Source organism: Lepidochelys olivacea, assembly GCF_965140295.1.
Source record: "Lepidochelys olivacea isolate rLepOli2 genome assembly, chromosome: 11".
In the NCBI taxonomy this organism is placed as follows: domain Eukaryota; kingdom Metazoa; phylum Chordata; order Testudines; family Cheloniidae; genus Lepidochelys; species Lepidochelys olivacea.
The window spans coordinates 31,034,694-31,060,362 of NC_140421.1; the positions used below are offsets into that span (position 1 = coordinate 31,034,694).

The 25,669-nt window shown below is 40.5% G+C and overlaps 1 protein-coding gene across 5 annotated transcripts in view; it reads left to right on the plus strand.

The window, feature by feature from the left end:
• Positions 1 to 25,669, plus strand: part of GPD2 (glycerol-3-phosphate dehydrogenase 2) — a 122,497-nt gene that overhangs the window by 56,438 nt on the left and 40,390 nt on the right. For all 5 annotated transcript variants that reach the window (XM_084643421.1, XM_084643419.1, XM_084643417.1 and 2 more), the window contains one exon: positions 3,298 to 3,461. In XM_084643421.1, coding sequence (XP_084499547.1) covers positions 3,298 to 3,461 — 164 coding nt within the window. The remainder of the gene's footprint in view (positions 1 to 3,297; positions 3,462 to 25,669) is intronic.

A 25,669-nucleotide genomic window follows, 5' to 3' on the forward strand; every position in this document is an offset into this window, starting at 1 on the left:
AAAATCCACTCCCCTGACCAATGTAGTAATACCACCAACCTAACCCCTGGTGTAGACAGCACCATGTTGATGGGAGGGCTTCTCCCAGTGACATAGCTACCACCTCTTGGGAAGATAGAGTACCAACCGTCAGCACAGGTAGTGTCTTCACTTAGCGCTGCAGTGGTACAGCTGTGCCACTGCAGCACTGTAAGTGTAGACGAGCCCTTAAGTCTCTGCAAGAATGGGTTCTAGGGTGGAAGAAACGGAGGGGAGGAAGCACTGGGGAAGGGGATATGTAAACATGGCAGGGGGAGAAGAAGTGGTGGAAAGGGCTGAAGAGAAGAAAAATACTGAAGATAAAAATAGAGATCGGATGAAAGGTCGAATATGCAAATATAAAACACTTTGAAGGCAGAGAGGTTTTTAGAGAAAATTAAATGAAACATTTAGAACTGATGAAACATTACAGCTGAATAGTCCAAGGGGTTCTTTCCGACTCTTCACTCAGGAAAACTTGCATTGATGCCAACAGGAGTTTTGTCTGAGTAAGGAACATAAGTCTGGGCCCTTAATTTGCACTGACTTACATTTTACATGATTGTAACATTGTTTTTGTGATTTAATTGTTCCTAAGCACATTCCTTTCTATTGAGGAGCACATTCTTTATATATAATTCTAAAATTATTAACTCTGAAGCTTTGACTAAAACGGGAACAGTTTCAAATTCTAGGCAAATTATTATTATTATTGATGTAAAATGCTGGCATCTAGACAGGTGATGGGGAAATTAGAAATGTGTTTAAGTCACACTTCTGCATGACTGCTGAAGCCTCCCCTCTCCCCAAGAATTCTTGAGTTAAATTCTGATTTTTATACAGGCACTCTCTAACAGTATTTCTCAAACTTATTTGATCGCACCCCTCTTCTGTGTGTGTGTGTGTGTGAGGAGTAGTAGTAGTAGTTTACGTCTCCCGTCCCAGTGCTTGGCCGGCAGCTTCCCAGCTCTGAAGGCAGCACTGCTGCTGACAGCGGCAGCGCTGCCTTCCAAGCTGGGCCCAGCAGCCGCCGCTCTCCGACCGCCTCGCTCTCAATGTGTGCAGTCATATTTTTTTCTCCGAAAAGCTTCTCTCACCCCTACAGAATACATTCTGTGCCTCCCAGTCTGAGAACCTCTGCACTATAGGATCATAGAAATGTAGGTCTAGAAGGGTCCTGAAGAAGTCATCAAGTCCAGCCCTCCCCCATGCTGAGGCCAGGACCACGTAAACCTAGGCCATCCCTGACAAGGTGTTTGTCCAACCTGTTCTTAAAAACCTCCAATGCTAAGTGTGACAGGTTCGATCACAGAAACCCCCTGGGAGCTGCCACCTGATGTGCCAAGATTACTTCTGCTCCTGCTTTCCTGCCTTGTCAGCTTAGGACTTCAGTGCCCTGCCTGGTTAGAGCCAGACCCGCTAGCCTGCTGCAAACCCAGACCCAGGTCTGAACCACGTCCCCTACCAGCTGTAGGCTTAACTGAAAGCAGTTTACAGAAGCGTTCCTGTCCTTGACACTCAGATGCCCAACTCCCAGTGGGGCCCAAACCCTGAATAAATCCGTTTTACCCTGTATAAAGCTTATGCAGGGTAAACTCCTAAATTGTTCGCCCTCTAGAACACTGATAGAGAGAGATGCACAGCTGTTTGTCCCCCTCTCCCAAGTAGTAATACATTCTCTGGGTTAATTAATAAGTTAAAAGTGATTTTACTAAATACAGAAAGTAGGATTTAAGTGTTTCCAAGTAGTAACAGACAGAACAAAGTGAATTACCAAGCAAAATAAAACTCGCAAGTCTGTCTAATAAAACTGAATACAGACAAAACCTCACCAGTTCCAGTAAGCTTCCTTTTACAGACTAATCTCCTTCTAGTCCGGTCCAGCAATCACTCACACCCCCTGTAGTTATTGTTCTTTGTTCCAGTTTCTCTCTTGGGTGTGGAGAGGCTCTCTTTAGCCAGCTGAAGACAAAATGGAGGGGTCTCCCACGGGCTTAAATAGACTTTCTCTTGTGGGTGGAGACCCCCTCCTTTCTCCTATGCAAAGTCCAGCTCCAAGATGGAGTTCTGGAGTCACCTGGGCAAGTCACATGTCCATGCATGACTCAGTTTTCAGAGGCAGAAGCCATTTCCACATGGTATCTTGAAGGTCTCCAGGAAGGCTTCTTATGTGGATTGGAGATGCATCAAGATCTCCAATCCACATAAGAAGCCTTCCTGGAGACATTCAACAACAAGATGCATTGTTCCTTAAGTGCTTCTTGACTGGGCGCTTAACTTTGTGAATTCCTTTCTCCAGGAACTGACCAAATGCTCTACTAAGGTTATTTAGAAATCAAGTCAGTACATGGCCAATATTCATAACTTTGAATACAAAAATGATACATGCATACAAATAGGATTAATAGATTCAGTAGATCATAACCTTTATGTAGATATGTTCCATGGCATATGTAGCATAGAACATATTCCACTTATGTCATATATATTCATAAGCATATTTCCATAAAGCCTTATGGGGAGCACCGTCACACTAGGGATTCCACAACCTCCCTTGGAAACCTGTTCTAGTACTTAACTACCCTTATAGTTAGAATGTTTTTCCTAAATATCTAGCCTAATTCTCCCTTGCTGCAGATTAAGCCCATTACTAGTTCTCCTACCTTCAGTGGATATGAAGAAGAATTGATCTCTGTCCTCTTTAGAACAGTCCTTAACAAAGTTGAAGACTATCATCAGGTTCCTCCTCAGACATCTTTTCAAGACTAAATATGTCCAGTTTTTTATAACTTTTCCTCAGAGGTCAGGTTTTCTAAACCTTCTGTCATTTTTGTTGCTCTCCTCTGGACTGTCTTCAGTATGTCCACGTCTCCTAAAGTATGGTGCCCAGAACTGTACACAGCACTGATCTATAATTCCCTTGATCCTCTTTGTTCCCATTTTTAAAGATCTGTTTGCCCTTCTTCAGTCTTCTGGGACCTCATCCATTCTCTGAGTTCTCAAAGATAAGTGCTACGGACATGGGCAAGCAATTTTGCCCCTTTGCCTTTGTTTCCTCATATGTAAAATGGGGATAATATCTGAGGTGTATTGTAGGTTAGTCAATGTCTGCTTGTAAAATGTTTTGAAGACAAAAAAGACCTATGTAAATGGCAAACTTTGGTGCAGAATAGAAAGTAATAACCATAGTAACGCTAATTACAGCTAATATTACAATATATAATGATGACTGGAGGGTTTTTTCCCTTTTCAGTTGACATTTATTTTATTTTTTTTCAGATGGTGGCAGTTGCCATACTATTGGGTGGGAATAAAACTATATGACCTTGTAGCTGGAAGTCAGTGTCTGAAAAGCAGCTATGTGCTCAGCAAGTCAAGAGCCTTGGAACTCTTTCCAATGCTACGGAAAGACAGGCTTGTAGGAGCTATTGTCTACTATGATGGTATGTTTTGTTTCTATGTTTACCTTTCTTATCCATCTTTATGGTTGATGTATTTAAAGTAAAACAAAAATATATAACTAATTTGATGTACTTACATAAAGTATTTTTATAGAAAGTGTGTCTTGTGGGAATCTATCTTGCATAATTTCCATTGTCTAAATTTAGATGTATAACTAAATCCGTTTAATTGGCTCACACATCTGATTGGTTTAGTTCTGGCCTTCCTAGTCTCCATCCTGAATGTAGGAGAGAGAATCTGTTCTGGTCTGTCAGCCAGTAGATGCAGCAAAATATGTCATAGGATCTTCATGGTCTGGTGATTCCCTATAGGAAGTTCCAGTGACTTCTGCAGCCATGCATAGTTGTGTAATACTAAAGAAGCTCCTTTTGTGTTGGATCAGTGTAAAACAGTCTATACAAATGTGGTATTTGAAGTGCTCTGTACAAGCTAACCCCTCGTAAGCCTCAAACAAATATTTCCTAATCAGATAATATGCCAAATTTTATTAAGCATCTGAATCCTGTGTTTACTTGAGGACTAATTGTTCAGAGATGTTCTGAAGCCAAGACCCTCTCTTTAGTTTCCGCAGAAAAACTGTAGGATCTGTGAACATGTTTACCAAAATAGTCCATGTCAAGAAACAGATGTTGTTGATTATCTTAAATGGCTCACTACATGGTATTTTACATTAAAAAAATAGTTCACACTTGTCTTGATAATCTGACTTCCCTTTTGTTGTTCTCATTTTTGAGTTGAGTTTGGTCCATCAATCGCTTTTTGCTTGCACCACCCTCGGCTATTTAAATTGTTCGATCTATGGAGAGAACTTGCATTGCAAATATATTCAAATAGCACAAGCAGCTCTGGGGCTGGGGTGGTTTCCACTAGAAACCTCTGTATTCCAGGGGTTATAAATCTATAGGAAAAAATAGCTTAGGGCTGAAACTTGGCACAAATGTCATCTATTGCACAGAATACAGTTTTGAGTGTTAATGTATGTATCATTTCAACAAAATGAGTGACTGAGTTGTAGAAGGAGAAGATTAAAGTGCTTTTTTGCAAGTCTAATATTTTTTAAAAATTGAAGTTTTGCAGTTTAAAGGTCTAAAGTGCACAGATTACTTGTTTGAAAAATATAAATGGAAGGGTTACTCTGCTTTTTAAAAATGGAAAATATGCAGTAGCAGCAACTTGTGTGTTCAAATTGTTGATATTAACATTCATGTTGATGGTACCAGAATGATTTGGGGGGTTTTATTTCATTTTTATAAAGTACGTCCATGCTAAGTCCCTAGGGGCATGTACAATATTTAGCAACTCGTATGGCTTGTGAACACACAAGCATCGATTGTGCAACCCTGGCTCATGCTGAGGAGTTTGTATTCATGCATGTAATATCACTGATTTCAGTAGGATTACTCACATGAGTAAGTCCTCATCAACATGAGTCAGGGTTGCACAATCTAGCCCAAAGTTTAAAAAACAAAACGTCTTCCACCCTGCACCCAAAATGTCACCTGCTATCTGTATTCAGGAAAGGCCCAGGAAAAGGGAGAGGCCTTGTAGCACACCATGAATGTAAACAGCCTTTAAGACCTGTCAGACTTGTAAGAGAAGGGAATTCCTAAGCCAAGAACCCTAAGTACATTCTTCCACCAGCCCTCTAGTCAAAAGACTACTGGCTTGATCAGTCCAGCTGTATTCAGCTTCCTCTCTTCCTGTGTATTACCACAGCAGCCTCCAAGGTAGCTAAGAGAAGCCATGTAGAGTTTTATGGATCAGTCATGACCATGAGTTGCATCTCCCAGGAGGAAGTGGTGTGATGTATTGCTTTTTGGCTGACTCTGCCATGCAGGAGGACAGCTGCATTATGCATGAGTTGTAGCTGCTTGGTGGTCTTCAAGCCACTTACATAAGTCATTGCAATAACCAAGTCAAAGTTCCAAAGGCAAAGATAATTTTGGGGAGGTACAAGTCCGAAAGGTGTTGTCTCTATTGCTTTACCAACCAATGAATGAAAAATGTACGTACTTACTATTAATTATAGAAATGTGGAACTGGAAGGGACTGTGAAGTCCTCAAGTCCAGCTCCCCCCAAATCCCTGGTGTGCTGAGGCAGGTCCAAATAAACCTATACCATCCCTAATAGGAGTTTATTTAACACAATAAAAATGTCTAATGATGGGGATTCAACAAATTCTTTTGGAAGCCTTTGTCCATGCTTAACTATCTTTATAATTAGAAAGTTTTTCCTAATATGTAACCTAAATCTCTTTTCCTGCGGATTAAGTCCATTAGTTCTTATCCTACCATCAGTGAACATTGAGAACAATTGATCACTGTCCTCTTTGTAACAGCCCTTAACATAGTTGAAGACTGTTTTTACATCCCCCTGTAGTCGTCTTTTTCTCAAGACTAAACATGTCTAGGTTTTTTAACCTTTCCTCATAGGTCAGGTTTTCTAAACTTTTATCATTTTTGTTGCTCTCCCCTGGATTCTCTCCAACTTGTCCACATCTTTCTGAAAGTGAGGTGCCCAGAATTGGACATAGTACTCCAGCTGAGGCCTCACCAGTGCGGAGTAGAGTGGAACAGCTACTTCCTGTGTCTTGCATTACATCCTGTTGTTCCCCAGAATGATGTTACCCTTTTTCACTACTGCATCACGCTGACTCATATTCAATTTGTGTTTTGCTATACCCCTCAGGGCCTTTTCTTCAGTACTGCCATCTAAACAGTTATTCCCCATTTTGTAGTTGTGCATTTGATTTTTAGCTTCCTAAGTGAAGTATTTTGAATTTTTCTTTAGTGAATTTCATCTTGTTGAATTTAGAACAGTTCTCCAATTTGTCAAGATTGTTTTGAATTCTAATCCTGCCCTTCAAAGTTCTTGCTACCCCTCTCAGCTTGGTGTCATCTGCAAATTTTATAAGCTACTCTCCACTCCCCTTTCCAAGTCATTAAATGCAATGGTCCCCAAACTGTAGGAACATTTGGTGGGGGCGGCTCTTGCGGTGGGCGGCAGGGAGGGAGTGCCTGCAGCTCTGCGTCCAACTCCTCTGCTGAGCAAATTGTGCAGTAATGGAGTGGGAGCATGGACAGATTACATTACTGGTGGGGGCGGGAGCATGACAGGAAAAGTTTGGGCACCACAGCATTAATGAAAATATTAAATAGAGCTGGACCGAGAACTGACCCTTGCTGGGCCTCTCTGGATATGCCCTCCCGGCGTGATGGCGAATCATTGGGAAGTACTCTATAGTCCAGTTGAGCACCCACCTTATAGTAATTTCATCTAGAGTAGTATGCATATGAGACTGTCACATGAAACTGTCAGTGGCCTTACTAATATGAAGATACTGTCACCTGCGACTCCTAGGATGGCCAGGGTTCCAAAAGTACCCCCAGTCTGAGACAATCTTGGACAAACCCCCTCCACTGTGGGGGCAGGAACCACCTCTGCTATGCGTTCAAGGGCATTCCTCACTCCACTTCCATCATCCCCATTTTGTCTGAATTAATCTTCAACTGCAGGGTGTTAAGAATTTCGATGAAAAAACACTCAAACCTCACTTGATTTAATGAATGATGAGGTGCATGGGTCCAACATGCAGGTCATAGTGCAAACACCCATAGCGCCTTTGGAACCTCAGAAACTGGTGCTGGCTTAAACTCTTCCAGAGAAGAGATTGTGTTTGTTCCCTCTAGACGTGAATCTGTCCATAGAAATGCTGACAGGCAGGTCTGAAGCTGATCTACTTTATAGAGGAAAAAGCTTTTTTTATAGCAAGAAAAATAGGATTCTGGTTCCAAGTGAAGGCATCCAGGATGTTCCAAATTGTCCACTAATTGAAATGAAACTTGGTGAAGGTGTTTTCTTTGGGAGCATGATCTCTCCAGTTCACATATGAGTCCTGTATCTCTACGTCCATCACCACGTGAATCAGAAAGCCCATGCTCCACCAGATCTTCATATCGCCAGCTTTACAGTGGCTTTGGTCATCCCCTCAGCCACTGAAGATGGCCACCCTGGAGATGCAGATGCCACAGCAGAACTCCCAAGTAAAGAACTCCTTAACAGAAGGTTTCTTTCACTTGCCAAATTTCACAGCTAAGTAAGGAAATTCCATAGTAAAATTAATAAACCTCCTAGACATTAGTAATTTCCTTGGCTTTAACTGCCTAGGAATTACCTAGATTCCAGAAAGTTAGCTTCTTTTTTGTTAATTGTGGGTGCCTTGAGTTTTGCTGAAACCTCTATATCTCAGCACATCCTAACTTTACTTGAATGTGTCTTCAAGGCATTCTGAGTTGCATCTGTGTCCAGCATAATATGTAATTACATGTACATTAAGTTTAATGTAAACCAAACAGTATTCAAATTTTTTAAAAAATCATGCCCAGCAAAAATTGCAATAAAAAGACTAACAAATTTATTTGAGCATAAACTTTCGTGAGCTACAGCTCACTTTATCGGATGTATGCAGTGGAAAATACAGTGGGGAGATTTTATATACACAGAGAACATGAAACAATGGGTGTTACCATACACACTGTAACCAGAGTGAACAGGTAAGGTAAGCTATTACCAGCAGGAGAGGAAAAAAAAAAACCTTTTGTAGTGATAATCAAGGTGGGCCATTTCCAGCAGTTGACAAGAACGTGTGAGGAACAGTAGGGGGGCAAAATAAACATGGGGAAATAGTTTTACTTTGTGTAAGGACACATCCACTCCCAGTCTTTATTCAAGCCTAAGTTAATGGTGTCCAGTTTGCAAATTCATTCCAATTCAGCAGTCTCTCGTTGGAGTCTGTTTTTGAAGTTTTTTGTTGAAGAATTGTCACTTTTAGGTCTGTAATCGAGTGACCAGAGAGATTGAAGTGTTCTCCGACTGGTTTTTGAATGTTATCATCCTTGGCATCTGATTTGTGTTCATTTATTCTTTTACATAGAGACTGTCCAGTTTGGCCAATGTACATGGCAGAGGGGCATTGCTGGCACATGATGGCATATATCACATTGGTAGATGTGCAGTTGAATTTAGCAATATGGAGTGGAAATCTATAAACTTCATGAAAAAACTCGTACAAATACAGACAGACATCATCTTCCTTTTTCAAATGCAGACAGATGGAATTCATACCAAAAGGACTGAAGGTAAAAAATCCATTACGTTCTACATACCACACAGACTATTCTGACAGATTGTGCCCCACACACTCTCAAAGAAACTGCGGAACCACCTGATCAACATCCTATACAGCAAACAGGGAAAGATTAAGAATGAGCTCTCAAAACTGGATACTCTCATAAAAAACCAACCTTCCACACAAACTTCCTCGTGGCTGGACTTCACAAAAACTAGACAAGCCATTTACAACACACACTTTGCTTCTCTACAAAAGAAAAAGGACACTAAACTATCTAAACTACTACATGCCACCAGGGGCCACAACAGTGGTTCCCTTAACCCACCCAGCAATATTGTTAATCTATCCAACTATACTCTTAGGCCCCGAGGTCGGACAGATTCTTCTGCGGGGCTCTCCTTCTGCCCCTCCACCCCCACGAACATGATACAGTTCTGTGGTGACCTAGAATCCTATTTTCGACATCTCCGACTCAAGGAATATTTCCAACACACCTCTGACCAACATACTAACCCACAGAGACCTTCCTACCAAGACTACAAAAAGAAGGATTCTGGGTGGACTCCTCCTGAAGGTCGAAACAACAGACTGGACTTCTACATAGAGTGCTTCTGCCGATATGCACGGGAAAAGCAGCATCACTTGCCCCATAACCTCAGACGTGCAGAACACAATGCCATCCACAGCCTCAGAAACAACTCTGACATCATAATAAAAAAGGAGGTGCTGTAGTAGGCATGAATAGGTTGGAATATGAACAAGAGGCTGCTAGGCAGCTCTCCAACACCACATTCTGCAAGCCATTACCCTCTGATCCCTCTGAGGGTTACCAAGAGAAACTACACCATCTGCTCAAGAAACTTCCTGAAAAAGCACAAGATCAAACTCGCACAGACACACCCCTGGAATCCCGACCTGGGGTATTCTATCTGCTACCCAAGATCCATAAACCTGGAAATCCTGGACGCCCCATCATCTCAGGCATTGGCACCCTGACAGCAGGATTGTCTGGCTGTGTAGACTCCCTCCTCAGGCCCTATGCTACCAGCACTCCCAGCTATTTTCGAGACACCACTGACTTCCTGAGGAAACTACAATCCATGGGTGATCTTCCTGAAAACACCATCCTGGCCACTATGGATGTAGAAGCCCTCTATACCAACATTCCACACAAAGATGGACTACAAGCCGTCAGGAACAGTATCCCTGATAATTTCACCGCAAACTTGGTGGTTGAACTTTGTAACTTTGTCCTCACCCATAACTATTTCACATTTGGGGACAATGTATACCTTCAAATTAGTGGCACTGCATATTGTGGGGCATGGTGTGGCCCCACAGTATGCCAACATTTTTACGGCTGACTTAGAACAATGCTTCCTCAGCTTTTATCCTCAAATGCCCCTACTCTACTTGTGCTACATTGAAGACATCTTCATTATCTGGACCCATGGAGAAGAAGCCCTTGAGGAATTCCACCATGATTTCAACAATTTCCAGCTCACCATCAACCTCAGCCTGGTCCAGTCCACACAAGAGATCCACTTCATTGCTTATTAGCACTGTAGTATCCAGGGTCACATAAACACCACCCTATACCGGAAACCTAGTGACCACTATACTTACCTACATGCCTCCAACTTTCATCCAGACCACACCACACAATCCATTTTTTACAGCCAAGCTCTACGATACAACCGCATTTGCTCCAATCCCTCAGACAGAGACAAACACACCTACAAGATCTCTGTCAAGTGTTCTTACAACTACAATACCCACCTGCTGAAGTGAAGAAACATGGACAGAGCAGAAGAGTACCCAGAAGTTACCTACTACAGGACAGGCCTAACAAAGAAAGTAACCGAATGCCACTAGCCATCACCTTCAGCCCCCAACTGAAACCTCTCCAGCGCATCATCAAGGATCTACAACCTATCCTGAGGGGCGACCTATCAGTCTCACAGATCTTGGGAGACAGGCCAGTCCTTGCTTACAGACAGCCCCCCAACCTGAAGCAAATACTCACCAGCAACCACACACCACACAACAGAACCACTAACCCAGGACCCCATCCTTGCAACAAAGCCCGTTGCCAACTGTGCCCACATATCTATTCAGGGGACACCATCGTAGGGCCTAATCACATCAGCCACACTATCAGAGACTCGTTCACCTGCACATCCACCAATGTGATATATGCCATCATGTGCCAGCAATGCCCCTCTGCCATGTACACTGGCCAAACTGGACAGTCTCTATGTAAAAGAATAAATGGACACAAATCAGATGCCAAGAATGATAACATTCAAAAACCAGTCGGAGAACACTTCAATCTCTGGTCATTCGATTACAGACCTAAAAGTGGCAATTCTTCAACAAAAAACTTCAAAAACAGACTCCAACGAGAGACTGCTGAATTGGAATGAATTTGCAAACTGGACACCATTAACTTAGGCTTGAATAAAGATTGGGAGTGGATGTGTCCTTACACAAAGTAAAAACTATTTCCCCATGTTTATTTTGCCCCCCTACTGTTCCTCACACGTTCTTGTCAACCACTGGGAATGGCCCACCTTGATTATCACTACAAAAGGTTTTTTTTTTCCTCTCCTGCTGGTAATAGCTCACCTTACCTGTTCACTCTGGTTACAGTGTTTATGGTAACACCCATTATTTCATGTTCTCTGTGTGTATAAAATCTCCCCACTGTATTTTCCACTGCTTGCATCCTATGAAATAAGCTGTAGCTCACAAAAGCTTGTGCTCAGATAAATTTGTTAGTCTCTAAGGTGCCACAAGGACTCCTTTTTCTTCTTTGCAGATACAGCCTAACACGGCTGCTACTCTGAAATAAAAAGACTGTTGTGAGTCATGCAAAAATCTTAAAAGCCAGGAAATTCACGGCTCGAATTGTACTTCAACATCTAGACACAGCAGGGTGTCCACTTAACTACTTTCTAGGTGCACCCCGTCGTGCCTACATGCTAAAGGACAGTCTTATCTGTGAATTTCTTTCTTTGCATCAGACCCTTAATGTTCTTTCGTTGTAGATTTTATTGGGTGATTATATAAATTGAAACAATTCTTTTTCTGTTAGCAGTAAGAGAGCTTTATGGAAAGATTTTCTTAACCCTCATGGGTAGTCTGGCAGTCTCATATCAAGATCTATGCAGAGCAGTTGTGAAGAAACTACACATCCCTTGCAGGGATGGAGATACCATCTTCAGAAGAAATATCCTGAATACTTATTTGCCAGTTGTGGTGGATGTGTAATTTAATTTTTTTACCTGAAGATAGTTTATTTCTTTTATCCAGCAACCTGAAAGTTCATCACACAATATTTGACTATAAAGGTTTTACCATTTTTTTAGAATTAAACTAGTCAATGTTTATCAATAGGGACATTTGGAAAGGAAAAATAGGGATGGATCTCCTAATTCAATTGAAATACATGAGGTACAGAGAGCATTTAGGAGGCATATTGTGGAAAAATAACAAGCATAAGGATAATTAGAGGTTGCCCTCTTGAGTGGGATCAGCTAGTATGTATATATATCTTCATAATCAGGAGTAATATGAAACTGTGAAAAGAAGAGAACTTGAATGTTAGTTTTTCTATTATCTCATTTTAAGAACTAGCAGATAGAGGGGTTCGTCCTTTTAAGGAATATCAGCAGCTGTATTGCCGAGGAATTTCTCCATCAGTTCAATAGTATTAAGGCAGTGTTTGTTGTGGGCATATGACTGACGAGTTCTAAGGGCCATACTGCATTGGAATGAAGGGATTGCAGATTATAATTCACAATACACCTTACTGTGAAATTACAAATCAGTAATTGTACAGAGTCCTTGTACTCTGATTTGTCAGTTTATTATTAGGTACTCATCACATAGTATTTTGGCACGTTTAACCAGAATTAAAATAAGCAGTGCTCAAAAAAGCCGAATGGAACAATATGGGTATAAAACAAAGTGCTCTGAGTGCCCACCAACCGTCACTCGTAAATTCCCTGCTGATGGGTAGGATTATTCTATTTCAGTATAATGGCTGGTATTTAGCTCACTTAGGGAAAGACTGTCACTTGCAGTGATAAAACTGTGTAAAGGAGAAGGGGGCATAAGCCAACCCCCAACCTCAACTTCCACCAACAAATGTGGGCACAGAGGGACACCGGGGTCTGTGGGGTCATTGCCTTGTGAGAAAATGGGTGAGGAATGGACACACAGGGATGTAATTGGCTAATTGCAAGTTACTCCTTTTATCCCAAGAGAAAAAGATGAGAAATTGATTCTGAGAGTCACAATTCTTTGATGGGGCACCTGTTGCAGTTGCGAGTGGAGGGCACAGTTATGAGCCACTCCATACTTAGGATGTTGAACAAAGGTTCAATCTAGTCTGTAGTATGGGTGTCACTGTTTAAAATATAACCCTTCTGTTTTACATAGGATACTTGAATTTTATATTTCACTATAGTAATTCAGAATGACTGAAAGTCATACGGATTTTTAAAAACTGTACAAATGGTTAGCATTACTCTTGATTCATTGTTTGCTAAAATAAAGGTTGTGGCAGTTGCTAGTGTGAGTTACCTTGTGGTGTTGAATTCAGGTCTGTTATTATCTTAACTAACTAGGGCCCTGAACCTGCAATGAGATTCACACCGGCAGAGCCTTCCATGGATCTCATTGCAGTATCAAGACCTAAGTCCCCAAAGCCTAATAGCAAAAATTAACCTGTCTACATGAAATGTCATGATATGGATTTTAACAGTGGACACTTAGTTTTCTCTTGATGGTACAGTACTTTTATACTTTTGCATATACATCTTCCCCTTAGTCTACTTGGTTTTTAATAATAAACTTTATTACAGATGGCCCACTCTACAAAATATCCTGTTGGGACTAAAGACTGTGACATCTGCATTTTTTTTCCCTTTAAAAGAAAATTGTTAAAAGAATTAAAAAAATCCCGGTAGCCTGCAGTCTTAAGTTTTATATTGACAAATAGATTTTTGAAAGTTTCTTTGGATGATCTGTAGCCAGAGCTACTGTAAAAATTATTAAAGTGCAACAGCAACTTTCAACTTAAACTAATTGCTTAGTTTTAGTTCATTCTTAGTAACCATTTTGCTGCTTTAAAATATTTTAAGATACTCTACTGCTAGGTATTAAAAAAAAAATAGAGTAAACTCTAATTTTTATAGTGTTACTTAAAAGTAATAATCTTAAAGACTGTAATTAACTGGAAACCTATTTGTAATCTATTTAAAGCTTAGTTCTGACTACGCAGTTTGTTGTTTTATGGCAAAATGATAATCGGAACAATTTAAAATAATTCCTAGCTATTGCGACAGATGTATTTACAAGACACTCACAAAGGCTAATTTAAGGTTTTCTTGCAGAAATGCTACTTTAGATTCATTGCTGTGTGATGTCAAAGTAAACAGCAAGGGTTAATACAGTTTTATGGTGGAAAATTCTTATTTTTTTTCTTGCCAAGATACAGCACAAAATCAGATACTGAATGATACTTTACTGATAGGCCTGATGCCTTCCCATTCAAAGAGCAAAATTTGATTTGTACCCTTTTTTGCCTCTGTAAGTTATGGAAAAGGGCCAGAAATGTTTTCAACTTTTTTCTGCATGTTTTTAATGTTAGAAATTCAGGTCTGGCCTATCCTGATTTCCCTGGACAACGGGAGAGCTAGTATACCTAGAGATCTTGCATGTGTACTGAGCAAGTGAAACCTGATTGACAGTGACCCTCTTTCTATTCAGACCATTTAAAGCTCTTTCCATTTTTAATTCCATTGCCTATGAACAGTTGGAAGGAAAAAAGCTGGCTTTTAAAGATTCTTTATCTCATCCCTTCAGTGAAGAATTCTGAAAGCTCATAATACACACTTGAACTATCAGAGGGTATGTCTGGATTTCAAGAAAATGTTTTTCTTTTTAAGTGTTAACAAACACTGTACCTTACATTTTTAAAGTGTAAGTTAATATCTGGCCCTACTGATGATGTTGGGAAAGCTCTCAGTTTTCAATAAGGCCAGGATTTCAGTCCAAGTGTAGATTAGGGCAAGTTATATTTTAACACTTGTTAGCTGACCGAGGTGAGCCCTAGGCTCTGCCCTACAGTTCATCTTGTCCAGTTAACTTGTACTGTTGGTACTAGTTTTAAAACATGTTAGCTAATGCATTTTTGGAAATGCACCTTGCATCCTAACCTAGACAAGCCCTGAATCTTGGAGGGAGGGAGGTGGAGAATAAGCAACACACCCAACCTTTCAGTTCTTTATACATCATAAAGAAGCAAAATGATGGCATGAACTACTTGCAGTTCACCTTTAAGGAACTTAGCATTAGATAATGGCATTGACACTTAAAGCTCAAAATAGGTTGGGGGGGGGGAGAAGCTTGTATAGAAAGGAGTGTCATAAGTAGTTTTATGTTAACAATTAAATGCAATTTCATAATGTTTCTTGCCTTCTTCTTTTTCCCTCTGTCACAGGTTTTTGTGCATCTGTACCCTTAGTTGCACCTACAGGCTGCAGTGAGTAGTGTTTAACAGCAGAGGTCTCCCCCTAGAGTTGTAGTGTTGACCCAAGCCCCCCAAAAGAACACTTTTAATATACCCACTGTGTAGATTATTTTCTGACTTGATAAAACCATTTACGCAGTTATTTACTGTTTTTGCATTGGTATTTGGTTTTTATCAGAAGGGGATCAGCAGTGCGATTCCTGTTTTTTTTTTTTCCTAATTGCTGATCTAACCAGTAACTTATCAAACAATCATGACTATATCCTACTCTATAGCTTTCTGAAATATTGTTGCTTCAGCCCTCTTAATTATATTTTAAAATTGTTTATACAGGCAAAAATGGATGGTACATTATAAATGTTGGAAGTACCAGCAATGGCAAATCACAGACTTTACCAGGGGCTATTCTTGCTCTGTCTCAGCATCAGGAAACTATAGCATATGTTGGATGTTAGCCTGGGTGTACACAATGTGTCCTATTTATTCAAGGTTTCCTTTGAAGCCACAACTTACAAGTTTGTTTCTTAGGGGTACATGTCAGACTTCATTTAGCATTTGTTGGTATTCGGATACTCCTGAATAGCAAAAAGGCAACATTTTGGGGGAAGAATGTGGCTGCTATCTGAGCAGTGATCTGTCAGTTTCATTTATGTAGCTCAAGGAAAATTGGAAAAGAGGCACTATGAAGATGCTAAAGCGGAGAGCTCAAGATCATAGAGAGAATTATTTTAAAGCATTTTTAATGGAAGAATTAATCTCCATTTGAATTATATGTACATTATGTTGGGGGCTAGGAAAATAGGAAACATTTTAAAGCAGAGCTCCAACAGTCAAGATTATTACAATTTTAAACAGGCACAGAAAATGCTGGCTAATTCTAAGTGGCAGAGTTCTTTTTTAAGATGCATTATTTCATATCTCTAGGTGCTATAGAGTTTTTTGGGTATGTACATATTCTCCCTCCAAGATGAACTTTTAAGTGTATAAGGAAATGTATTTCTAGGTTCTTTAGTAAGTCATGAATTTAAAATGGAATAGTTGTGTTAATTACCGTTTCTTACTGTAATCTATTTATGTATCTTAAAGACAGAAAGTAGAACTGTAGAATCTTTTGCATGATCTCATACAGTATTTTCTTGATTTTTTTTTTTATTTTTTGACACGCAAAAAAAATCTGATTGTCTAATGAAATTCACATTTTCACTTTGCTTTGCAAAATCTCCAGTTCAGTTAGATTCCAGGAAAGGCTCTCCATTTCATAATTCAGCATTCTCCAGGATTTTGGTGCTTATTTTTTTCCAAAGTATGTTAACTAAAATTCTATATCTTTGAACAAAAAAGTTGTTCAAAGAAAAGTGGAAAGGAGGCTCTTCGGTTGAGGACTGAGCATTCCTGGTTTACTGTAAACCCCATGAGAAATTCTTCCCATTTAAAAAAAAAAAAGAAAAGAAAATCAATGCAAAGGAATAGAGCGTTCATTAAGCTGTCAAAAACAGAATAAACGCTTTTTTTCTTTTTAAGCTCCTACAGCTCTTTTTCCTCGTATTAGAGTAAATGCTGAATTAGGAAATGTTACAGCTTTATAATTCATATTTATTTAATTAGTATTTTGAGAATATTGACATATGTAATAGAGGCATTGCCCAAATGTAGGCACAGACAGTTAAATCCTTATTCCAAATTTTTCTCTCCCTTGAAAATTAAAATGGTTTGACAATTTGTCACTAGAAAGCTTTTATAGATATGAAGTCTGTTGCTACACATCTTCATGTTAGTAGAGTTTTAACTTGAAAATGGAAGACTGTGAAAGTAGCTTCTAATGCTCAGCCCCACGAGAACTGCTAGCAAACCATTATGGGTGTTTAAAAGCAGCTAGGATATGCAGAAAATGTTTTGACTGATTTTATTTAAAAGAAAATCTTATGGGTTGTATATGAGGGACCTCAGAAAGAAAACCAGTTATCTGCTGTGAGGAGGATTGTAAAGGCATGATTGGCTGCCTCTTGTGGAATATATGGGAAATGAACTATAAGCATTGACTTGGCTGTTTCTGTAGTTTCAATCTCAATTTTCTCTTTCATTTAAGAGTTCTTAATACTCTGATTTGGTGTAAGTAGTAGTGGGGGAGACGGAGGAATCATAAGCCTTGGTATTATGAACAGTGCTTCTTATTTCTTAAATTAATGAAATCTGTAGGTTCTGTTTACTTGTAGTGGTTTTAGCACAAAGCCCTTTGAATCAGATGGTATTTTATCCATCAAAGAGTTTTTACTTTCAAAATGGATAAAAATAAATACCCTAAAATGACTTGTGTCTTTAACCCAGTTTTTCCTCTGTCAAAGGGTACAACTTTATAAGCATACCTACAGGAGTAATAGTTTGTTCACAACAAAAGAGACTGTGCATTCCATAGCTCTTCTTATGCTGGAGGCATCGTTCCCAAAAGCATGCAGCTGATAACTGCATCTCCTGCTGTACCTGTAACAATTTAATTGTATAAGTCAGCCCAGTCAAGCATCCCCAGCTCATGACTGGGAGACATGAAATTCATTGTCATTATTGTCCCTGTCATTTTGGATCATTATATCCTGCTGCAGAATTTTCCTCACTTCAGTGCTTTTTTACCTCCAGGAACCAGGGATTATGGCTGAGGTTGGGGTGGGGGCAGGACTGTGAACTACATTTACCTCAGGGGAGCCACAGATTAAATTGGCTTTGCTCTCTGACTTGCTGGATTCATCTGTTTGTATGCTGTGAGTTTAAGATTGGAAATGATGAATATTCTAGCAAATTCTATGCTTTCATTTTTAAAAAACATTCCTATAACCAAAGGATGATTTTTGTCTCTCTTAACAAGAAGTGAATGGGGATTAATTCTTCACATCTCATGTTACCTAAAAGATTATTCTCGAGCGAAATGACATTATTTGCACATTACGCCACAAACATCTTAGTATTCCCCAGCGTGTCATGGCTTTTAGAGGAAAGACTCCAGTGAAGCATGTAATTTTGTTGTAATTTATATGTGTATATTTTATGTGAACTTAATGGTAAGCCATTAGTTAATATGTACATTGTTCCATGCTGTAGATATGATAATATATATGGCTAGGGAAAATCTGTTATGCCTTTCCCCACCATACTGTTTTTTATATATGAAATTTTAAAGCTGTTTGGGTATTTACTTTTTAATAAATATGAATAAAATGAAGGCCAGTTTACCTACTTGATTACACTGCCAGCTGCCTTCTAGGTTGATAGTAAGCAGTGCAAACTAAAGTGCAGGAGTCTGTCTATACACTGCAGAGTGCAGGACTGGGGCCTAGAACATGCTATTTGCATCAATTAAAATGGATGGCACATTCCCATACATACATGGAACTAGTGTTAAGTATTCATTGTCTTTTCTTGTACCAAGTGGCTGTCTCCTTGGGCCTGCTCCTTTAAGGTGCTGAGCAGTGGATTTGCTGGCACATGGTACCGTACAGAATCAAGACAGTTAACGTTTACTCTAATTTCAAATAAAAGTAGAGTTCAGTGTCTGTCTATATATTCTCTGACCAACACCTCTCCCATTCTTTGTCTGATTCTTGTGCAATATCTTTATCGTGAAAGTGCAACTTACAAATGTAGAATTATTTTTTTTACATAACTGTTTTTTGAGTGCAATGTAAAATTTTAGAGCCTACAAGTCCACTCAGTCCTACTTCTTGTTCAGCCAATTGCCAAGACAAACAAGTTTGTTTACATTTATGGGAGATAATGCTGCCTGCTTTTCTCCTTATGGAGAAAATAATGATTCCTGTCTTTCTCCTTACGTTTACATTTATGGGAGATAATGTTGCCTTTACTTATAATGTCACCTGAAATTGAGAACAGGTATTCACGGCACTGTTGTAGTCGTCATTGTAAGGTATTTACGTGCCAGAGATGCTAAACATTTGTATGCCCCTTCATGCTTCAACCACCATTCCAGAGGACATGCTTCCATGCTGAATTTAAATTGGTATTCTTCTATTGTTTAACAATGTGATTAAAACTGCGATTAATCATGACTATTTTTTAATTTTGACAATTAATTGCAATTTTAAAAATCGTTGGACAGCCCTGTTTTATTTGCTAAGATGTTCTTTCTTTATCAAGTGATGTGGATGCTGTAGACTTATACAGCGGATGTTTGATCCTACTCTGGTGATTATTTTTGTCAGTGACCGGCAGAACCTGTGAGTATTGGGCATTTTTAACCCTCATTGACTTCACTGACTGCCACTGAGAGTTGTGGGCACTCAGTGCTTTGCAGTTTGTATTTAAATGTATAAATAAGCAACTAGCTGGCCTGGCAGTTGGTGCTCTGTACAGGCAGCAAACAAATGTGCAACAGCTCCACTGAGGGATTTTTACTTTTCTATACTAGTGATAGGGGTACTATTTATTTATTTAGCAACTACTATTTGTCCCTAGTGAGTGATGTGGTCACTTCTGTCTCATGAAGAGTGACTTTACATCTGCTGTGTATCTCTGACATAGTATCTGTCTGTTTTTATACTGTTGGATCGTAACTCTAGCTCTGGTTAGTTTAGACAAGGGCACATAACAGGAAATCATTTCCTTTTATATCCTATGAAGTGAGCAATAGTTCATAAACTATTGGCTGGTCTCCAGTTGACTTAGGATTTGAAAAATAGCTACTGACCATGCACAGTTAGTTTGCCTCAAACTTGATGTAAAGTCAGGTACTGTCTATATCAGTCAGTCAACCCTTACACTGCATTGATACATCATAACCTGCATTGACATCACATTTCTTTCTGGTTTCAGAGTAGCAGCCCTGTTAATCTGTATTCGTAAAAAGAAAAGGAGTACTTGTGGCACCTTAGAGACTAACCAATTTTTTAGAGCATAAGTTTTTGTGAACTACAGAGTACCCAGAAGTTACCTACTACCAGACAGGCCCAACAAAGAAAATAACAGAACGCCACTAACCATCACCTTCAGCCCCCAACTAAAACCTCTTCAACGCATCATCAAGGATCTACAACCTATCCTGAAGGACGACAGATGACTCTCACAGATCTTGGGAGACAGGCCAGTCCTTGCTTACAGACAGCCCCCCAACCTGAAGCAAATACTCACCAGCAACCACACACCACACAACAGAACCACTAACCCATAACCCTATCCTTGCAACAAAGCCCGTTGCCAACTGTGTCCACATATCTATTCAGGGGACACCATCATAGGGCCTAATCACATCAGCCACACTATCAGAGACTCGTTCACCTGCACATCTACCAATGTGATATATGCCATCATGTGCCAGCAATGCCCCTCTGCCACATACATTGGCCAAACCGGACAGTCTCTACGTAAAAGAATAAATGGACACAAATCAGATGCCAAGAATGATAATATTCAAAAACCAGTCGGAGAACACTTCAGTCTCTCTGGTCACTTGATTACAGACCTAAAAGTGGCAATTCTTCAACAAAAAAACTTTAAAAACAGACTCCAACGAGAGACTGCTGAATTAGAATGAATTTGCAAACTGGATACAATTAACTTGGGCTTGAATAAAGACTGGGAGTGGATGTGTCATTACACAAAGTACAACTATTTCCCCTTGTTTATTTCCCCTCCTACTGTTCTTGTCAACTGCTGGAAATGGCCCACCTTGATTATCACTACAAAAGGTTCTCCCCCCACCCCCGCTCTCCTGCTGATAATAGCTCACCTTTCCTGATCACTCTTGTTACAGTCAGTATGGTAACACCCATTGTTCTATGTTCTCTGTGTATGTAAAATCTCCCCACTATATTTCCCACTGAATGCATCTGATGAAGTGAGCTGTAGCTCACGAAAGCTTATGCTCTAATAAATGTGTTAGTCTCTAAGGTGCCACAAGTCCTCCTTTTCTTTTTACATTTCTTTCTGACACTGCAGCATGGCCACAACACATCTGCAGTGACATTTTTTCATTGTGACATTTTAGCATGGTTTCCACAAACTGGCACTGACAATGTTTAGTTTCATTTTAACGCTGTGCTTTTACTTACACTGACACTGTAGTAAGATTGTTGTGACAAGCTGAAGGCGGATACAAAAGAAGTGAGAAACAACATAATTATAAACCAACAACAAAAAGTAATACTAATTCCTTCCTCTCAACCTCTTTTCTTCATTGTGTGGATAAATTCCTTGCAGTTTATGAAGTTCTTAGATGTTAGTGCTGGGAGATCTGTAAGTACCTCAATAGATAGAAATTCTGAATTAATGCTTCCCTTTTATTTATTTATCTCCCTTTTGCCTGGCTGTTGCGGCTTATTTATTGTACAACTACTTTAGCTTCAGTATCTTTAATTGGTAGTAAAACTGGTTAGAGATGGAAAAATAGTTTTAGGATTTGTAAAAAAATTTTTTCAAAACTCTGTGGTCCTTCCTACTTTGCTGTTTATTCCATGTGTTTATTACTTTGCGTAAAAAATCACTGTGCATTGTTTCCTAATTTTTTACTATGACATTTTTAACCATGTGACCCATTTACATGGTTCCAGCCTCCCTAATTCCCTCAATCTTTCCTTATCTGAGAATAAACTCAGCCTTCCTAAACTCCTTAAGTTTTTTTCCTCATAACATACAGTGCAGATTTAAAATCTTAAATTATTGTAGGTGGCTTTTGCTATGCTCTCTCCAGAGCAATATTTACTAGGGGTGGTGATGAATCTAGTATTTATTTATGAGTGGATAGTAGTTCCCTAGCTATCAGTTAGCAAAACCAAAATTCGGACACTGATAGGCACTGTGAGTAATGGAATTGAAATGCCTCTGTGGAGGTTGCTGAGTAGCGGGAGGAAGAGATCAAGCTCTTGGGGTTTAGGGTTGAGCTAAAGAGAAGAAGCAGGGCCATATTTAAATTTGCAGACATCATCTAGCTACAATCATTACTAATAACTTGAGATTTTTATCAAACTTCAGAATCTGTTACAAAGATGAATTTGTCAGAATAGCTAGATCTGTGAACAGACAAAGTTCAAAACCGAGAAATTATCCCTTTCCTAACACTTTCTACGGAATGGTGATTAGAACTGTTTATCTCTTTACCTGAATTCTTTGAGGTCTAAAGGATTCTTTCTTCTATTGCAAAAGCATACGCTTAGATGCATATTATATTCCTCTGCTATGGGATGTGCATCCCACACCAGCCCTGATAGGGTTAACGCAATTAGGTCACTTGGCATCACCTGCTAGATGGAGGGCTGGGGTTAACTAGGGTGAAGCCCAGCTGGGGAGAGGCTGGGACAGCACTGTAAAGCCAGGAAGCTGAGAGTGAAAAAGCTTCAGGGGAAGGAGTCTGCAGTCCCTCCCTGAAAGGAGGGAGAGAGTCAAGAACACAGAGGAAGTCCAGGGGGAGAGTAAATCCTGGGATCTTGCCCTGAAGTAAGGAGTCTGGGAGGAGCCTAGGAGGTGTGAACTAGCCATAAGGAATAAAGTTGTAAATGCATTCACAGTGACCTCATGGGTCAAGGAATTCCATAGGTTGACCCAATTTTTTTTGTTTAAAGATGGATGACAATGACCACAATTGCATATGTAAATCATGTAATTGTGCATGCAGGTGACCGACCATATGTCATTTGTATGCTCAGTTCTCCAGAGTCTGTATGCAATTCTGCTAAGTGTTCATGTAAATTAGACACGCAGTTACACATGCATTTTGCATATGCAGCTGTGCTATGGAACTTTTATAAAAATCATTCAGAGAGAGGGAGAGCATTGTCGAGATATGGCCCTTCCTAGGCTCGGAGCGATGCAGGATTCTTGGATGCTCCAAGTGTCATAGCTGACAGGTAAATGGCTTGTAATGGACTATAGTTTCCTTGATCTAATGGTAAAGAATCAACAAGAAGACCTAAAAATTACCCTTTTCTGATTTCCATTCTTGCTTCTACCCACTCAGTTTGTTCAACTCCACACTGAGTTTAGTTGCCTCTTTGCTTGAATATCTGCCTCTTGCAGCTAGAACCAATCCTGATGGCAAAGCTAGCTAGTGAGTATGTTGGCAGAAGACTTCATGTGCATGATTACATAGGCAGCTTTTGGTGGGTGAATGGTGCTCGGTCTGCTCTTGAAGCTAGAGGCATGATTTCCAGCTCAAGTACATGTACTTGTGCTAGGAGCAGTTGTACCCGTGGGGTTCAGGTGAGTTTGTACTCAGCACTGTTAGCCCATGCTGCTGCTCTCTGCTGCCCGTGCTAGCCTAGCTACATTGGTTTTAGCTCCATATCTCGATGAGAGCTAATACGAGCATGTCTGTGTGAGCTGGGAATCACATCTGCAGTTCCAAGTGTAGACATACCCACAGTGTGGTGGTGAAGTATTTTCCAGTCTCGGGGGTGGGGTGAGGAGGACTCAACAATGTTTTTTGGCAAAGGTTTAATACTCTCTTGGGCCCAAATGGTAACCTTCTGCAGAATTGCTCAGATATTGGGATTGGTGGGAGGTTGACTGTACCAAGTTTCCCACAGATGTTTGCATAATGTGGGAGCAGATAGGAAGGATGAGACATTGAACACAATTCCGTAGCTCCTTTAGAAAAGGGAATCCCTAGTCCTATGAAGTGTTGGCCACTGCATGCTGCTTTCCTGCCTCACCTTCGTAGCATTTCGTAGCTCTATAAAATCTTGGAGTCAAAGGCACAAATCCTTAATGAGTGTTGCTTGAAGTAGCATTAAATTAGCTATGGATAGTCTCCAGCTCTAGGGGGAGGAATGTATGAGGAGGGGCTGCTTTCCCATGCAGACTCTAGCTCAGGGATTCTCACAACAAAACTTTTGGTGGCCTCAGAGTGCAGCCACCAATTCTCACTGACACTTTTTCCTAAAATACTTCATTAACTTTAGGAAAAACAGTTGAATATGCACAGAGACACAGCCAAATCATTGTAATTTATATTTGTAGGGTTTTTTGGCAGACTCAATAATTAAAAATAATGCTGCCTCCCCCTTCTGGAGTGATATCTGTATATTTGTTAATATCACAGCACACTTAGTAGCTACCTGGGAGGCTAGGAAAGGTGATACTAACAAACATACAAGTATCACTTTTCACAGATAGCTAGTAAGTCTGCTGCGAAAAGTGATACTTGCGTGTTTGTTAATATCACTGTCATAAATATAAAGGGAAGGGTAAACCCCTTTGAAATCCCTCCTGGCCAGGGGAAAGCTCCTCTCACCTGTAAAGGGTTAAGAAGCTAAAGGTAACCTCACTGGCACCTGACCAAAATGACCAATGAGGAGACAAGATACTTTCAAAAGCTGGGAGGAGGGAGAGAAACAAAGGGTCTGTGTCTGTCTGTAGTCGTCTTGGCCAGGGACAGAACAGGAATGGAGTCTTAGAACTTTTAGTAAGTAATCTAGCTAGGTATGTGTTAGATTATGATTTCTTTAAATGGCTGAGAAAAGAATTGTGCTGAATAGAATAACTATTTCTGTCTGTGTATCTTTTTTGTAACTTAAGGTTTTGCCTAGAGGGGTTCTCTACGTTTTTGAATCTAATTACCCTGTAAGATATCTACCATCCTGATTTTACAGGGGGGATTTCTTTATTTCTATTTACTTCTATTTTTTATTAAAAGTCTTCTTGTAAAACACTAAATGCTTTTTCATTGTTCTCAGATCCAAGGGTTTGGGTCTGTGGTCACCTATGCAAATTGGTGAGGCTTTTTATCCAACATTTCCCAGGAAAGGGGGAGTGCAAGTGTTGGGAGGATTGTTCATTGTTCTTAAGATCCAAGGGTCTGGGTCTGTAGTCACCTAGGCAAATTGGTGAGGCTTTTTACCAAACCTTGTCCAGGAAGTGGGGTGCAAGGTTTTGGGAAGTATTTTGGGGGGGAAGGACGCGTCCAAACAGCTCTTCCCCAGTAACCAGTATTAGTTTGGTGGTGGTAGCGGCCAGTCCAAGGTGTAATATTTTGTACCTTGGGGAAGTTTTGACCTAAGCTGGTAAAGATAAGCTTAGGAGGTTTTTCATGCAGGTCCCCACATCTGTACCCTAGAGTTCAGAGTGGGGGAGGAACCGTGACAATCACTTTTCTCAGCAAACCCTAGGACCGATTAAGCCCTGCATGGGAGAGCTGAAGAGGGAGGCAGCAGGGGCCAGAGGTAATGGTGGGTTGGATGTGGGGCCGTGGGAGGCAGCGGGGCCCTGGGGCAATGAGGGGGATGGATGCGAGGTCAGGAAGGCAGCAGGATCTGTGTGTGTGTGGGGGGGGGGGGGGACGACCGTGGGAGGCAGAGGGGGCCAGGAGCAACGGCGATGGGTCTCACTGTCGCATGGCCAGAGCCTGGAGCTGGATGCTGGAGCCTGGGGCTGTGTGGCTGGAGCCAAGAGTCAGTGCCTGGGGCTGTGACTGAAGCCAGCACTCGCTGCTGAGTGGCCAGGGCCAGGGGTCAGCACCTGGGGCAAGCTCCTGCCACCGTGGGAACAGAGCTGTGGGTTGGTGCCTGCTGCCGTGAATTGG